At 38.4% G+C, this 18,173-nt stretch overlaps 1 protein-coding gene across 1 annotated transcript; it reads left to right on the top strand.

Moving 5' to 3' along the window:
* Positions 1-1,324: 1,324 nt before the first annotated feature.
* Positions 1,325-4,795, top strand: LOC141598347 (uncharacterized). The gene is made up of 3 exons (XM_074418127.1): positions 1,325-1,527; positions 3,614-4,537; positions 4,639-4,795. Exons 2-3 carry the CDS (start codon positions 3,628-3,630, stop codon positions 4,671-4,673), a joined length of 945 nt encoding a protein of 314 aa, XP_074274228.1. The 5' UTR covers positions 1,325-1,527; positions 3,614-3,627; the 3' UTR covers positions 4,674-4,795.
* The last annotated feature ends 13,378 nt before the right edge of the window (positions 4,796-18,173 follow it).

Here is an 18,173-nt window from a genome sequence, read left to right as displayed (position 1 = left end):
TCACAACGAGCATTTATTCCTTCACAGAATTCGACACGCCTTCATTATGTTTCCCGACGAGAGTAAGCGGATACACTTTCCCTCTCATGACATGAAAAATAATTCCCAATCATGTCTCCAGCGAGAGTAAGCGGACGTACTGTCCCTCTCAAGACATGAAGATTAACATCTGTCCAAGCAGTCTTCTCCTCAGCAGTTCCCGCCTGTGTCCTGCTACTCGCAATTATTTCTCGGAGACTACCCAAGCAGCCTTCTTTCAGTAGTTCCCGCTTGTGTCCTGCTACTCACCTTACTTAGTCATGACGCCTGATCTTCGCTCCATAGCTCCCATGTACCTCCAGAAGCGTTTCGAGAAAGAAGTCTCGGGTATGGTCTCTTCTTATGGCTGGCGAGCTTCCTTACGTAGTCTAATGGACTTTAAACGACCCTCCTGTTGGAGTTAGTGTCCTCCCCAATAGTGCGTTAACATAATAAATCTCATTAATAGAATATCATCAGATATTTAATTATTTGATCCTCGTCAGTTGATTAACGTAAATCGATAACGGTTGGCTGACTAGAGTTTGACGTTATTGTCGTGAGACGGCGGTGATCAACTGACCCCTTTCGGTCACACCTAAAGGAACGAACCCAAATTGATAACTAATTAATTGTATGAGATACAATTTATTTAGTCCCTTGATTTATCGACTAAGAGGTTAGTCGATTATTATTAGAGAGATTTCGAGTTGCGAACTCGAGGAGCGGCAGTTATTATTTAATTATGCGATAATTAAATAATAAGTTTTGGGAAACGGGTTTTAGTTAATTAACTGTTAATTTACTAAAATTGTACTAATTGACTAATGTGATTAATATTAGTACGTAAATAATATGTGTAGTGGTACACGTATATTTACGGAGTGAATTGGACGAATTTATTATGGAAGCATTTAAACATGATACGATGTTTAAAATGAGAAATTACACGGATTTGTGCGACAAATATAAAAACCAACATGGACCCGTATATGGTCATGTGGACCGTGTAAAATAAGTGTAATGGATGATTACTTACATAATCATTTTACCTTATTTTGTATACTACCATAATATATGTCTTATACTACATTTTGCATGTGATGTAAGATAAAAATATAAAACAAAAATTGTCCACTTGATGACACTCCACCCGCCACTTCCATTTCCCATTCTACACTCCATATATTTGTTCACTACTCCACTCTACCTCTTACACAATTCATTATATACTTTGCATGTGAACAAAACTTCATCCATCTCTCTACAAATTCTCTAGTATACATTATTACTAAGAAAAGTTAGTAATATTACTAGTATTATTTTCAAGGGTACATATTAATAAGTTACTAGTTCTTACTTATTAATATTATTTGGGTTGTTCTTGGGTGCTACTTGGAGGAGACTTTCTAATTGAAGGTTATACAAGGAGGATCATCCACATATATTTAGCTCAAGAACAAATTAGTAAGGAGAACTAATTTGTGCCCATTTTACCTTATATTCAATGTAAGGAAATTGTTTTTCCTTATACTTTGTTTTTATGCTTTCATATTAACATGCATGTTACATAGATCACATAAACATCAATTTATGAGATAAATTAATTTTATTAGAGAGTCTAATATGGATCTATGATCTTTCAAGTGGTATCAGAGCATAGGCTTGTAATTTGCATGTTGATTTTAAGCATTTTTATGAATTATGAGATAATTAGTAAAAACTCAAAAATTGTGTTAGAAGAGGTTTTGGCACGAAATTTTTGGGACATGCATACCTACTGATCTCAAAAGGTTTGTGGAATTTTTTGGTGATTTGTCAAGTAATTTTGCTAATTTTAATGATTTTTGGTAGAAAACCGAGTCAAAATGTCGCATTTTAGTGAAAAATTGACTAAAATTAGTTAAATGTTGATTCGGTGCATGGCCTTTTTATGGTATTTCATGCATGTTTTCTACTGATTGTATGCAAAAGGTTGAAGGTTGGTTCGAATTTTTGCATGTTTATTGATTTTTTGAGTAAAAAGTCGATAAAAGTCCAATTAATTAATCATTATTTCGAAATTTTTGATTCTGCCCATGATAAATTTATGTACATTTAAGAATATTATTTAAATGTCAAAAGTGATTTTGCATGTGTGTTTTCACTTTGTTTTGATGATTTATTGGTTTTAGTGGTTAAAAACCGATAAATATCGATCTTTTTCTTCACAAAATTTATCCGAAATTTTTGGGCATTTTTTATGACTTTTTGGTGTTCTTGGGAGTGTTCCAGAATACTAAAAATTTTTGTTTCAATTGTTTGGGTAATTTTTCAATTATTTTGGATTTTTACTTAAATATTATGATTTTTCCGATTTTATTAGCAAATAATCACCAAACCAAACTAATAACTTGTCATAAAATTAGTGAGGACTAATTTTGAGGTTCAAAACAGTTTGGACAATTAGTTTGGACTTAAATGAGATTTAAGAGTTAATTATTGATTTTTACATGTTAAAAATCGATTAAATCCACAAAACCGAGATGGATACCAATGAAGATAGGTAGGGCGATTTTGGCATCATATTTACAGCATTTTAAGCATATTTATTTAAGTTGAATGAATGATTGTCATTTATTTAAAGTATTTATCTTTTGTACCTAGTATGGCCTAGTTAATTTTTAATCGTTATTACCCGAAATGAATGGGAATATCGATTTGTTTGTAATTAAATACGATCTCGTATCGTCGGTTTGTAATTAATTAATAGTTTTATTCATTTTATTAATTAATGTATAATAGGAATAGCTATGTAATTCATTTGTAATAATTATTTTACCGGCGTTTCCAAAAGACGGATTACAACGAGACGGAGTCTATTTTTGGAAGGTGTTCCAAATCCCACAAGGAAGAGCCACTTAAGGAATGAAGAGGCAAGGGACCAAGGAGTTGGTTTCCGAAGTGTAATAGACTAGTTGTTTATTAACTAGGAGGCCATACTAGGATTTAATCATATGCTTACATGTTTGCTTGTTTTATTTTCGCGCATGCCAAAATCGCCATTCACATGCATATTCTTTTTCGCGATTGTCAATTCACGTCATTTATATTCACCAAATTAATTCACTTATAAGGAATTTATGACTAAATTGACAAGATCTCTCACATAACTAAAATTGAGATTAGCCTTACCAATTAGTAACACCTATGAATCTCTTGTTCATTAGAGCCACGCTCGCCCAAGCGGGGTGTTCTCTTTTTACCTTGGGTAAGTAGGGTGGTAAGCGGTTATCACACGCCAAAATTGGTTGGACTCAACGGGATATAAGACGGTCTTGTGTTCCGGGGCTAGTAGATAAATTTGAGGAAATTTGTCGACCAAGAGTTCTAGAGGTAGAATTAGTCAACGTGACTTACCGAATTTACGCAATTATGGGATGTTTCGCCCAAGCGATGCTCATTTTTGTTTAATATTTGGGTCTTGGAATCATTTATATAATTTAGTGAGAGGTCATTATATAAATGCTAAAACTTGCTAAACATGTTTTTACAAGTAATTTTTTTTTTTTTTTTTTTTTAAAACAATGAATGTTAATTTTCCTTTTTGTTGTAGCATTTTAATTCGCAATGGCAACTTCATCAACTCCATCGACTACTTCACTAGGCAAAGATTCATGGCTAAGGTCCGTAATGGACAAATGTATTTTAAAAGATGACGGTAGTAACTTTCTTGAATGGGAATCCAACATCAAAAGTGCCGCGTTGTCCGACAATGTGCTCACTTACTTGACCGATGCTCCTCCTATTGAGCCCGGTGCAAGAGCTTCATCGGCGGTGCGGACCGCCCATGATGACTATGTGAGGATGTTGAATGATATCAAGAATGTGTTGATATGGTCAATATCGCCAAACCTCAAGCTATCATGCATTTCTTTAAATGCTTACGAGATATTCACTCGTATGATCACTATGTTTTCACAAACACCTAAAGTCCGTCAATACGATGCGGCGGCACGCTTCTTTGAAGCTAAGCTTGAGAGGGGCCAAAAGGTTGGTCCCCATGTCCTTAAAATGGTCGAATATGTTGACATCCTAGAGCGTCTAGGGTGTAAGATTCCTAAAACTCTTGTGGTGGATCGTATCCTTCACTCACTCCCCACCAAGTTTGCCCACTTTAGGGTAAACTACAACATGAATGGTATGGATAAGAGTTACCATGAAATTCATGCACTCCTCACCCAAGCGGAGAGGGATATGGAGGCTAGTGGGAGTGAAAAGGGAGATGTTTTAACCATGAAGTTAAAGAACATGTCTCTTGGAGTCAAGAAAGGAAAAGGGAAAGAAAAGTCCCAATTCAAGAAATCGTCAAAGAAAATTGACAAGGGAAAGGGGAAGGCCGTTGTGAATGGCAATCCCAAGGCAAAAAGTGTCAAGCTCTCCGAGGCCGAATGTTTCCATTGTAATGGGAAGGGGCATTATAGGAGGAGTTGTCCCAAATACTTGGAGGATCTCAAGGAAGGGCGTGTGACGCCTATTGGTATGATTTCCTCTCTCTATGTGATAGACGTTAATTATGCTTGTACTTCCACTTGGGTACTTGATACCGGATGTGGCTCTCACCTTTGTAACCATTTGCAGGGTATAAGGGACGTGCAAGCACTAGCAAAAGGTGATGTGGATCTCCGCATGGGCAATGGAGCTAGAGTAGCCGCCGTTGCCGTAGGGACCTATGTGCTCACTTTAGCTAGTGGTTTAGAGTTGTATTTAAATAAGTGTTATTTTGTACCAACTTTAACTAAGAACATCATCTCCATTTCCGCGTTAGACGCGGAAGGCTTTTGTTTTATGATTAAGGACAAGTGTTGTACTTTTTCTTTAAATGATGTGGTTTATGGCAAGGCCATTTCAATTGGAGGCATTTATGTTTTAAATGATGTTAATGACGTTTATCATATGGAAACTAAAAAGCTCAAAAAGGGTGATCCAAACGAATCCTACCTTTGGCATTGTCGTTTAGGCCACATAAACGAAAGACGCATTAAGAGACTTGCTTCATCAAAAGTGCTCAAACCATTTGGTTTCGAATCTTATGGTACATGCGAGTCTTGCCTTTTAGGCAAGATGACTCGTGCACCTTTGCGGGAAAAGGGACACGAGCAAGTGAGGTTTTGGCTCTCATACACACGGATGTGTGTGGACCATTAACCATCACCGCTAGAGGAGGTTTTCTCTACTTCATTACTTTTACTGATGACTTAAGTAGATATGGGTATGTCTACTTAATGAAGAACAAAAGTGAAGCCTTTGACAAGTTCAAAGAGTTTCAAAAGGAAGTAGAGAACCAATTGGATAAAAGGATAAAGACTCTACGGTCCGACCGTGGTGGTGAGTATCTAAATATTGAATTTGATTCACACCTAAAAGATTGTGGTATAGTATCACAATGGACTCCTCCTGGCACACCACAATTAAATGGTGTGGCCGAAAGGAGAAACCGAACTTTACTTGATATGGTTCGGTCAATGATGAGTCTAACTGAGCTTCCTAGTTCATTTTGGGGTTTTGCCCTCTTGTCTGCAGTATTTTCACTAAATCGAAGCCCGACTAAAGCGGCCGATAAGACTCCATATGAGATATGGACGGGGAAAGTCCCTCATTTGTCATTCATGCGTATTTGGGGTTGCGAAGCGTACGTCAAGATCAAGTCCGACAATAAGCTTGCACCTGTGTCGACAAATGTCTTTTTGTAGGATATCCAAGGGAAACACGTGGCTATTACTTCTACAATAAACACGAGAACAAAGTGTTTGTGGCTCGTGATCTTTGTCTTCCTAGAAAAGGAATTTATTTCTAAGAGACAGAGTGGGAGAAAATTTGAACTTGAAGAAGTTCGAGAGCCACAAACCGAGAACGAGGTAGAGGAGAACGTGGAGGAAAGCATTCCCTCTTCCTCTGAAACGGTAATTATTCCTAGAAAGTCAAGTAGGATTTCTAATCCACCCGATCGCTACCTTGGTAACATCGAAGAGGATGGTGTTTTGTTACTTCTTGAGAGTAATGAACCCACTACCTACAAATCGGCCATGTCTAGTCCCGACTCCTCGCTTTGGCTAGAAGCCATGCGGTCCGAAATGGATTCCATGTACGAGAACCAAGTATGGGACTTGGTGGATTTACCTGAGGGAGTGCGACCTCTTCAGTGTAAATGGATATACAAAATTAAACTCGGCGTGGATAAACATGTAGATGTTTACAAAGCTAGATTGGTGGCAAAAGGTTTCACCCAAGTTCATGGTTTACACTATGACGAAACCTTCGCTCCGGTCGCTATGCTTAGGTCCATTAGGATAATCTTAGCGGTTGCCGCATTTCATGATTATGAGATTTGGCAAATGGATGTCAAAACCGCCTTTTTGAATGGGATTCTAGAAGAAGAGGTGTACATGATACAACCCGAAGGTTTTGTGGATACATCTAACCCTAAGAAGGTGTGTAAGCTCAAGAAGTCCATTTATGGTCTTAAGCAAGCATCTAGGAGTTGGAACCATCGCTTTGATCATGTCATTAAACAATACGGATTCACTAGAAGTGTGGAAGAACCGTGTTTATACATGAAGTTTAGTGGGAGTAAGGTTGTATTCCTTGTCCTATATGTGGATGACATATTGCTCATTGGGAATGACATTCCATCGCTCACTTCCGTTAAGGAGTGGCTAGGGAAACACTTCCAAATGAAGGACTTGGGAGAGGCACAACGAATCTTAGGTATCCGGATCTATAGGAATAGGTCCAAGAGGATACTAGCATTGAGTCAAGAAGCTTATATTGACAAAGTTCTTGACCGGTTCAATATGAAAGACTCCAAGAGAGGATTTCTACCTATGGGCCAAGGGATTACTTTGAGCAAGTCACGGTCTCCCTCTACCCCTAAGGAAATTGAACACATGAAGACCGTCCCTTATGCTTCCGCTGTTGGGTCTATCATGTATGCTATGATTTGCACTCGTCCCGACGTTGCGTATGCCTTGAGCATGACAAGTCGGTATCAAGCCAAGCCTGGTGAGAGTCTTTGGATAGCCGTAAAGAACATCCTTAAGTACTTGAGAAGGACTAAGGATTCGTTCTTAGTGTTTGGAGGAGAAACCGAGTTGTGTGTAAGAGGTTACACGGACGCAAGTTTCCAAACCGATCGGGATGACATGAAATCCCAATCCCGGCTACGTGTTTATGCTAAATGGAGGAGCTGTTTCTTTGGAAGAGCTTCAAGCCAAAGAGCCTAAGTCTAGTAACAAATCTAGACACATTGAAAGGAAATACCATGTAATTAGAGATTATGTGGAAAGGAAGGAAATTGACATTTGTAAGGTTGGGACAGATGACAACATTGCTGATCCTTTAACCAAGCCTTTATCAAAGGCTAAGCATGATGGTCATGTCGTCTCTATGGGATTGAGACGAGTACCAGATTTTCTTTAGATTATGGATATGTAATAATTGGATAGTGTATCTTTTATTATATATATGATAATCATATTCATTGTTTTCGTATTCATTCTTTTATGAATTTTTATTTAGTGTGACTAAATTTTAATACCTTGTTTATCTGAATAAGTTGTGGAGACAATGTTGAACACTATTCAAGTGAATAAGATGAACATTGTATTTTGTCCCTAGTCACTTAATGAGGTGACGTCTCGGAGTGACTAGATTGTGAGTCGATTGATGGTTGTTCAACACCATAAGGTCATATATGATGACTGGTCGATTACATAGGCGGAGTGTGTGACACTTTGCCGGACAGTGACCATTTAGAGAGTCCCTAAGTTCTATTATAGACGCCTGGTCGTGGCGGGGATCTCTAAGATGTTCTAATGAGTCGATTCTTTTGATTGGAGACTATTATCCGGCAGGTGCGGTTTCCGAGTGACTTTGGTTTTTTGTCCTAGGTCGTGCCGTGAAAGGAGGCCAAAAGGGCATTTACTAGGTCATGGTGAGCTGTATTGTGCAATAGGATAGATAGGGCATACAGAAATTGTCCACCCACGTTGGGTAACTATATCTCAAGGCCACTCGAGGAGTTAATGACTACAAATGCGTGGCCACGCTCGGAAGTAATCTGTGAGAGATTTTTCCGGTCAGGTAGTCACACTCCCGATCGAGAAAACCACTCGCGATGTGTTCATGTGCAAGTGCGACTTGAAAGACACCTTGCATTGAGTGGGAGATTAAAACGGACAAGAGAATTGGTAGCGCACACCTTGTGTCGGACAAGTGGGAGATTGTTGGAGTTAGTGTCCTCCCCAATAGTGCGTTAACATAATAAATCTCATTAATAGAATATCATCAGATATTTAATTATTTGATCCTCGTCAGTTGATTAACGTAAATCGATAACGGTTGGCTGACTAGAGTTTGACGTTATTGTCGTGAGACGGCGGTGATCAATACCCCTTTCGGTCACACCTAAAGGAACGAACCCAAATTGATAACTAATTAATTGTATGAGATACAATTTATTTAGTCCCTTGATTTATCGACTAAGAGGTTAGTCGATTATTATTAGAGAGATTTCGAGTTGCGAACTCGAGGAGCGGCAGTTATTATTTAATTATGCGATAATTAAATAATAAGTTTTGGGAAACGGGTTTTAGTTAATTAATCGTAATTTACTAAAATTGTACTAATTGACTAATGTGATTAATATTAGTACGTAAATAATATGTGTAGTGGTACACGTATATTTACGGAGTGAATTGGACGAATTTATTATGGAAGCATTTAAACATGATACGATGTTTAAAATGAGAAATTACACGGATTTGTGCGACAAATATAAAAACCAACATGGACCCGTATATGGTCATGTGGACCGTGTAAAATAAGTGTAATGGATGATTACTTACATAATCATTTTACCTTATTTTGTATACTACCATAATATATGTCTTATACTACATTTTGCATGTGATGTAAGATAAAAATATAAAACAAAAATTGTCCACTTGATGACACTCCACCCGCCACTTCCATTTCCCATTCTACACTCCATATATTTGTTCACTACTCCACTCTACCTCTTACACAATTCATTATATACTTTGCATGTGAACAAAACTTCATCCATCTCTCTACAAATTCTCTAGTATACATTATTACTAAGAAAAGTTAGTAATATTACTAGTATTATTTTCAAGGGTACATATTAATAAGTTACTAGTTCTTACTTATTAATATTATTTGGGTTGTTCTTGGGTGCTACTTGGAGGAGACTTTCTAATTGAAGGTTATACAAGGAGGATCATCCACATATATTTAGCTCAAGAACAAATTAGTAAGGAGAACTAATTTGTGCCCATTTTACCTTATATTCAATGTAAGGAAATTGTTTTTCCTTATACTTTGTTTTTATGCTTTCATATTAACATGCATGTTACATAGATCACATAAACATCAATTTATGAGATAAATTAATTTTATTAGAGAGTCTAATATGGATCTATGATCTTTCACCTCCCCGATAGTCGACAGACTCTAAAATGTTCCCGACGACAGGTCCTTGGTTCAGACCCCTTGAACCGCCTCGCGTCGCCATAGTCGTCAGGTTGTAATCTTCGATTGACCTGATGGCTATACTTTGACTTTCGCCTTGTCCAAGCCTCAGTCAAAGTGGGGGCTCTGTAGATACCTCGTTTCTGCACCTCCCACAAACCACCCGGTGATGATTGGGCCGCATGTTTGCTACGCGGAACGATTTGTGACAATTCGTAAGATTATCATCAAGTGATTGCTAAAATATTAAGGTCTACCTCTTAGTTGTCATCTACGTGCCGATACGGTCGTTTTGACAGTAATTAGAGTACATTTGGAGTCCGGGCCTAAAACCGTCTCCATTTTCTGATAACCGTTAAATCCAAGTCGAGAATGTTCGGAATGTTTAGGATATTTCTATTCCATATTTCACAATCTTTATCTTTTGGTAAACAATTTCCCGTAATATTCACATAAGATATTAAGGAAAACCGAATTATTCCGTCCTACCATAACTTAAACACGGAAATCTTTCTTCCGCAGGAGGAAACCACTTGGGAACACGACGCAGCAGTGTCTTTGCGCCTCTTCCAAGAGACGTGGGCTGCTGCGCCTCTTCCCAGGTCCTTTTCTGCGTAATTTTCGTATCTTTTTCATATCTTTCCGAGATTCACTTCCAAAGAGTCTCTGAAACCCTAATTCCTTCACGTGATTAGTATAAATAGGAGCCTTCGCTCCTCATATTTCTCACGCGAGTGTCCGCCCTTCTCTGCTCCCTTTGCATTCTAGACCTTTGTTCTTACTTTTTGGCGCCTACGTGCTTGAACATTCGACCACGTAAGCTCGGATCCTTCTGAGTACCAGCCTCGTTCGCATGACCGACCAATTTGACCAACTCCACATCAATCAACTTAATTAATCTAATCGTTTTCCTCTTACGAGGGCACTTTCTTTCCATTCGCGTCGAGCATCACTAATCGATATCTTAGTCCTTCTCGTTTCGTCAACATATAAGTCTGAGGGTGTATAATCTCTCTTTTATTTATTGTATTTTAATTATTGTATCACAATTGTAAGGTTTATGTCGAAAATACCTCATTAAAACCGATTTCTAAAACCATGCTTTAAAACCTCTTCTTACGGACTTCCAGAAGACTGACCGTCGAGAAAGGACGCAAAGAATCGCTGCGCCTCTTCGAAGGAGCGCAGTTCCTGTTGCGCCTCTTCGTGAGGCTGCCGCAGTTCCTGCTTCCTTTCTTCTTCCTTCGTCCTCTGTTATTCGTCAAAATTCTTTTATTTGTTTCGTTTGTTTGTTAATTCTTCATGATAATAGCATATAATTCACATGTATATTTATTATTCATCTTTAACACGTGTAATTCATCATTAATTCGGCTTAAATCCCTTATAATCTCATATTTGCGGGTTTTCGTCATTAAATTCAATCCGGGTTGTAGAAATTCAATTTGTTCATATTGAGTTTCTGGAATTCGACCTTTTGATAAATTTTCATCTGTCTATTGTCATATTCGTCATTAATTCATCATTAATTCATCATGCTTAGTTTATTTCATTCAATTAATCATTCAATCATGTAAATTAATTAGTTAATTCCGTCTCATCCATGTTTTATTGCTTTTATGATCCATTAATCACATGTAAATAACATATTAATCACTTTCATCCGAGTAAATATTTTAATCAATCGTTAAATTTACCAATTGATATTAACAATTCACAATTCCGGCTTCACAGCCAGAATTCAGGTCAGGAACAGACGCAGCAACTGCTGCGCCTATTCCAAGGGACGCAGCTCTGCTGCGCCTGTTCCGGGTTAAATTCTGTCTCTGAACTCCGTTTCTGCCTTAACCTAGTTTAATTAGCTTTCGTATAATTAACTATTACTCGTATTATCACCTTCTGATTTGTTCGTTAACTTATTTGTTTATTCTTTTTTCCAAATTATCCGTTTTAAAGGTATTTTCGACACAGATCGCCTATCCCAATGTAATTAATGTAATTTTCATTATTGTAATTTCCTTTATTGTATTTGTCATATTTCTTGTATTACTTGTATGTTTTCACATGTAATTGAGCATTAAATCCTACTTTGACATTAATTGTATGCTAATTAATTGTTCACCAACTTAGTATTAATTCTCATATGCTAGGATTAAAACTTGGTTGTTGCATTGCATGCATATAACCGATGATATATCGAGTATAGACGATGTCCCTAATCATTAGTAGAGGCCGCTATCGAGGCGGGCGGGATTAGGTGTTCGATCAAAAGAGCTTCCTAATACGTACCCTCACCCCTTACTCCAGATCTCCGTGAACACCCGTGTTCATTGGCATCCACGAGAGTCATTCTAGACATAGAATGCTAAGGGTAACGATTGCTTAGTGTTCATGTCTTTACTTTGTGTCTAGACATGGCACGAGGTATTCGAACGGTTCTAATTTCCCATAAAAATTGGTGGCGACTCCATACAAAAATGCAAACGCTTGTTTTCTTTCCTCCCAAGCGCCCCCGTGGGCCCCCGCTGTCCACAATAGGTTATAGAAGTCTCGATCTATGTGGTGTGTTAGACATGGTGTGTTAGACAGTTGATGATGATGACATGACGTATAGTATTTCTAGGGAGTAGAGACCTATGTTGGTAGAGCGGTGACGTTGATCTTGTTTCAGTATCTGGTGTTTTGGGGAAGGGTGAGTTGAACTTCGGGGACGAAGTTCTTTTTAAGGGGGGAAGATTGTAATACCCGCTCTTTTAGAGACCCGTTGACCAGCATTGACCGACCTTGGGAGCAGTAATAGTCCTTAGAAATACGTATTAAAGTTATCTTGTGTCTTGAGTTATGAGTGGTACTCGATAGAGTAGAGGCTACTCGATCGAGTAGGGGCCACTCTATTGAGTAAGTGGGTTACTCGATCGAGTAGCGTCTTTTCAGCGAGGGTTTATAATCGTGTTTTGTTAAAACCGCAAATCATTTCCGCCTCATTTCTTCAGATCTTTAGGTCGCCTCCTTCCCTTCCCTTCACCATATGCCTTCCATGGGAGCCTTTGAAGGTCCTTGTGCCTTAGGAGTGCATAGCTTGAGTCGGTAGCGATCCATTGCCAAGTTTCCTCACGTAGGTATGTCGTCATCATCATCCGTATCTTTGTCTTTGCAGTTAGGGTTATTTTGGTAGTGATAGATGTTGTATTGTGTGTATAGGTGTTGCTTGTTTGCTGGGTGATGCGCGTATGGGCGGGGAATCGTCGCAGTCGCTTAAAGGTAGGTTCGCCTACTCAGTTTCTGTTGAATGTCTAGTGTGTCGGTGTAGATACCTCATTTCTACACCTCCCGCAAACCACCCGGTGATGATTGTCATCTACGCGCCGATACGGTCGTTTTGACAGTAATTAGAGTACATTTGGAGTCCGGGCCTAAAACCGTCTTCATTTTCTGATAACCGCTAAATCCTGAGTTAGAATGTTCTGGAATGTTCCGGGTATTTCTATTCCAAATTTCACAATCTTTTAATCTTTGGTAAAGAATTTCCCGTAATATTCACACAAAATATTAAGGAAAATAAGATTAATCCGTTATTCCATAAACTAAACACGGAAATCTTTCTTCTGCAGGAGGAAACCACCTGGGAACAGACGCAACAGCTGCTGCGCCTCTTGCAAGAGACGCAGTGCCTACTGCGCCTCTTCCCAAGTCCTTTTCTGCGTATTTTTCGTATCTTTTCATATCTTTTCGAGATTCACTTCCAAAGTCTCTCCGAAAACCCTATTTCCTCCACGTGATTAGTATAAATAGGAGCCTTCGCTACTCATATTTCTCACGCGAGTGTCCGCCCTTCTCTTCTCCCTTTGCATTCTAGACCACGTTCTTACTTTTTGGCGTCTACGTGCTTGAACTTTCGACCACGTAAGCTCGGATCCTTCTGAGTACCAGTCTCGTTGCATGACCGACCAATTTGACCAACTCCACCATAATCAACTTAATAAATCTTAATCGTTTTCCTCTTACGAGGGCACTTTCGTTACATTCGAGTCGAGCATCACTAAAACATAAACTTAGTTCATCTCGTTTCGTCAAACATGTAAGTCTGAGGGTGTAAATCCTTCTTTGTTTGTTGTTATTTACTTTTTATAATCATATTGTAAGGTTTATGTCGAAAGTACTTCTAAAAACCGATTTATAACACCATGTTTAAAACCCTTTTTACGGATTATCAGGAGACAGACGTCGAGAAAGGACGCAGCAACTGCTGCGCCTCTTCAAAAGGACGCAGCACCTGCTGCGCCTCTTTGTGAGGCTGTCGCAGTTCCTGCTTCCTTTCTTCTTCCTTCGTCTTCTGTCAATTCGTTTGTTTTGTTATTTTCTTTCGTTATTTGTTCATTGTTCATATGACGACTTAAGCATGATAATTCTAATAATTCAACATATTGTAATTCATCATTAACATGTAATTCGTCATTAATTCCCGACTTAAATACCATATAATCCAATATTTGCAGGTTTTCGTCATTAAAATCAATCCGGGTTGTAGGGATTCGATTCTTTCATATTGAGTCTTTGGAATTCGATCTTTGATATATTCCCATCTGTTTGTCCGTCATTAGTTCTTCATTAATTCGTCATATTCACCCTAATTAGTTCACTCATGTCACTAATCAATCTTTCATTCATGTAATTAATCCGTTTGCATTCGTCTCATCCATGTTTTATCGCTTTTATGACTCATTCACATGTAATTAATGTATTAAATCACTTTCATCCGAGTCATATATCGTAATCAATCATTAAATTTCACCCACGAATACTAACGATTTGCAGTTCCGGCTTCACAGCCAGAACTCAGGCTTGGAACAGACGCAGCAACTGTTGCGTCTCTTCCAGAGGGCGCAGCTCTGCTGCGCCTATTCCAAGTTGATTTATGTCTCTGAACTCCCGTTCTGCCTTGACCTAGTTTAATTAGTTTACGTATTAATCTATTATTATTCGTATTATCGCCTAATTCCTGTTCGTTAATTTATTTATTCTTTTTTCCCAAATTATCCGTTTTTAAAGGTCTTTTCGATATAAATCATTAATCCGTTGTAATTATTGTATTTATTATTGTATTTCTTGTATCACTTGTATGCCTTCACATGTAATTGAATCTTAAAATCCTACTTTGACATTTATCGTATGATAAATTAATTGTTCACCGACTTAGTATTAATTCTCACATGCTAGGATTAATCTAATGGATGTTGCATTGCATGCATACAATCGACAATATATCGAGTATGGACAATTTTATGTCTTGACATAGAATGGTAAGGGTAACGAGTGCTTAGTTTTAATGTCACTACTTTGTGTCTTGACATGACACGAGGTATTCGAACGGTTTCCAATTTTCCCCAATAAATTGGTGGCGACTCCACAAATGCAAACGCTTGTTCCCAAGCGCCCCCGTGGCCCATTGTCCACAGTTTGGCGACTCTTGCTGAGGATAATACACTTACGTGTAGCCAAAAGGGTGAAACTTGAACAAGGTTAGGGAATAGTTTGTACAAGACAATTTTCGGTTTTCATAACTCGGTCTTCCTAGATCGTTTCTTCAGCCTTCCTAGGCCCAACCCAACCCGTTCGACCAATCGTCCCGTCTAAACGGTCCTAATTCTTATTTGGGCCTAAGGATGGATAGCGATTAACGTCATCCATACCATGGTGCTTACTCTTGTTTGTATCAAGGACTTTAACTACTTGAGGAAATGAACTAGGAGTCGGCCTTACTTTTGTTTGGTACGAGCCTCTTCACAGACTTCGGGTTTGATTATTCGGTATGGCAACCCACCCTTTAAACCAAAACCCTTTTAAATGCACTCAGCATCCCGTTATAATGATTGTATAAATGTTTGTACCTTACGTGATCACCATTTCTAAACGAAACCATCACGATTTTTGTAAATCAAAATCCCTTTAAAATGTAAATTTCGAAAAAGCCAATGATTAGCGCAAAACCGAGTCAAAACTCTGTCCATTTGTCGAGTCAAAATTCCGGGCCCAAGCCCATTTCAAAACCTCACTTCGAGTCGACTTCTACAACTACACTATAGTTGACTAGGACACACATTTTCAAACTTTGTCATATTTTCAAAACTCACTCGACACAAGTGGCACACACCCACTTCCCAAGTCAAAACATTTCTTTCTTAGTAAGTGTGTTAGAATGGTCGATCGTGTTTTGATTCGTCGTCGATCTCTTATCCAGTTTCTAAGATGCCTGAAACAAGCGACGCGAACTTCAACCAACTCCAGCATGGTTGATGTGACCATAATTAGCGCATATTTAGCCCCCGAATTAGCCTTGTTCCCATGCTTTTTAGTGCATATTTGGGTCATTTATTGTCTTTAGTTCTTTGTTTTGCATATTCTTTGAGATTTTGATCCCTTGGTAGGAAAGGAGTGCAAATTTGCATTTTCATGGCAAAACGAGACTAAATTGATCGAATTCAATGACCAAGCATCAAGGAGAGACAAGATTAGAAGGCCTTTGTACATATTATAGTAGATGAGTAATGTTGAGAAAGGATCCTTGAATCCCCAAGGAAATCCCCAAGGAATTTATGAAGAAAAGGGAAGAAAAGAAGAAGAAATGTTGCTGAGGCACAATCCGTGCGGATTGTCTACAATCCGGCCGTCCTCCACATGCACAATCCGTGCGGTTTCATCCCAAGACGCTCGGGTTTGCCATCACCAGAATCCGTCCGGATTCCTCCAAAACCGCCCGTGTTCCACCGCCAGAATCCGCCCGTCCCGACTCCAAAACGCACGGATTCTTGTACAGCGCAATTTCGTCTTCTCCAAGCTACAAAGAAAGAAGCCCTTCCTTCGAAAAATACCGGCTCCTCCCTGCTCAATCTAAAAAGTGTAATTACTAGTTTAGCCCTTAGTTAACCCTAATGCATCCCCCTAATTTCCACTATAAATACCCCATTAGTCTAATTAGAAGAGCATGTTCTTCTTATCAATAATTAGAGTAGTTAATATCAATCAAATCTCTCTTTAGTATTGTAATCAACAATTAATCAAATTCTAATACAAGTTTTATTTCCTTAATCTCTCTTTTGTTCATCCTTTATTTTGGGTAATTGAAGATTATTTGGGTTATTATTGGGAGATTGACAATCTCTCAATCAAGCATTAAGTACTTCTTTTATCTTTGCTTTATTATTGGAATCATTAGTAGGTATAATTCTCTTAATCCCTCTTTAATTATTGTTAATTACTTTCATTTATTCATCATGTTTCCTTTTGTTGGTATGATTGACAACCATGCTAGCATGATCAACATGATAATGAGTGAGTAGTGACCTAGCTAGGGTTAATGGGTGATTAGGGGAAACCAACATGGGGAATGATTCATGCTTAATTTAATATGCTTTCATGGTTTATTTGCTTGCTTGTTTTGATCTCAACTCATGCACATGTTATGTTTGATGAAATGCTAAGCCTATGAATCCTTGCATTTACCACCATCTCCTATCTTTTCAATGAGACTTGTAAGACATAACCCAACTCGAGTCTCATTAGACCATGCATGTTGTTGAGTAGGGAAGACTAAGTCGACTTGTAGGTGTTGTACAATCTAATCGATTCGGCTCCGGGACCCAAACTTTCCTAGGGTTGTAAGATATAACCCAACTAAATCCATCACAACAATAATTGCTTGCTTATAATTTGAGAACATGTTTGTATGATCAATTCCCATGAATCCCCTATGACCCCATGACACCCTAGTGCTTTTTATCAATTGTTTACAACCCTTTTAATTCATCTGGCTTGTTTATTTCCATTGCTATTTTAGTTTAGTGACCTTCTACATCAACCCAATTTGTGACACCCCTAAGATACCACTAGTTGCAATAGAAATCTCATTTCAATACCCGTCCCTTGGGATCCGACCTTTACTTGCCTCTTTACTAATTGTAGAGTTGTTTGTGAAGCTATAAATTGTGTTTTGATTCGGACGTGACCCAACGACCACATCTATTTATTTGTGAACACGAAACGGACCGATCAAAAATGGCGTCGTTGCCGGGGACGGTGTTTACTTGATTTAGATTTTCTTTTATTGTTATTAGTTGTGTCTTTCTTCGCCTTGGGGAAGTAAAACTCCTCAAGGTTTGTTCTAATTGTTTTCAAGTTGTTCGATATTTTGCAAGATGGACTTTATAGATTGTTTTGTAGAGGACCACTTAAGTATACCTTTCTTCAAAGATCCTATGCAAGCATTGGAAGCCTTGGAAGCAAGTGAGGCTAAAAATATGTATTGGGAATTGGAGGTGGATCTTTTTGAGGCCGCTCTAGCTAACAAAGAACTTACTCATGCACAATCCGTACTAGTGCATAACATCCTTGTGGAAGCATGTCAACCCATAGAAGATGAGCAATCCATCCTAGAAGATATTTTACAAGCTCAAGAGCAAGAGGAACCCATCATGGAATTTGAATATGATGAGGTTGATGAAAATGAAGTTGAGTATGCTATGAGAATGGAATGTCTAATGGAGATGGAGCAATTTCTCAATGAAACTCCAAAGAAGGAAAGTGAGGTACAAACTCCTACTTTAAAACCCCTTCCCCCAAATTTGAAA

The sequence above is a fragment of the Silene latifolia genome, chromosome 9 (genome assembly GCF_048544455.1).
Source record: "Silene latifolia isolate original U9 population chromosome 9, ASM4854445v1, whole genome shotgun sequence".
NCBI lineage: Eukaryota > Viridiplantae > Streptophyta > Magnoliopsida > Caryophyllales > Caryophyllaceae > Silene > Silene latifolia.
Note: the sequence above shows the minus strand (reverse complement) of the source record. Positions and strands in the feature narration are given on the sequence as shown.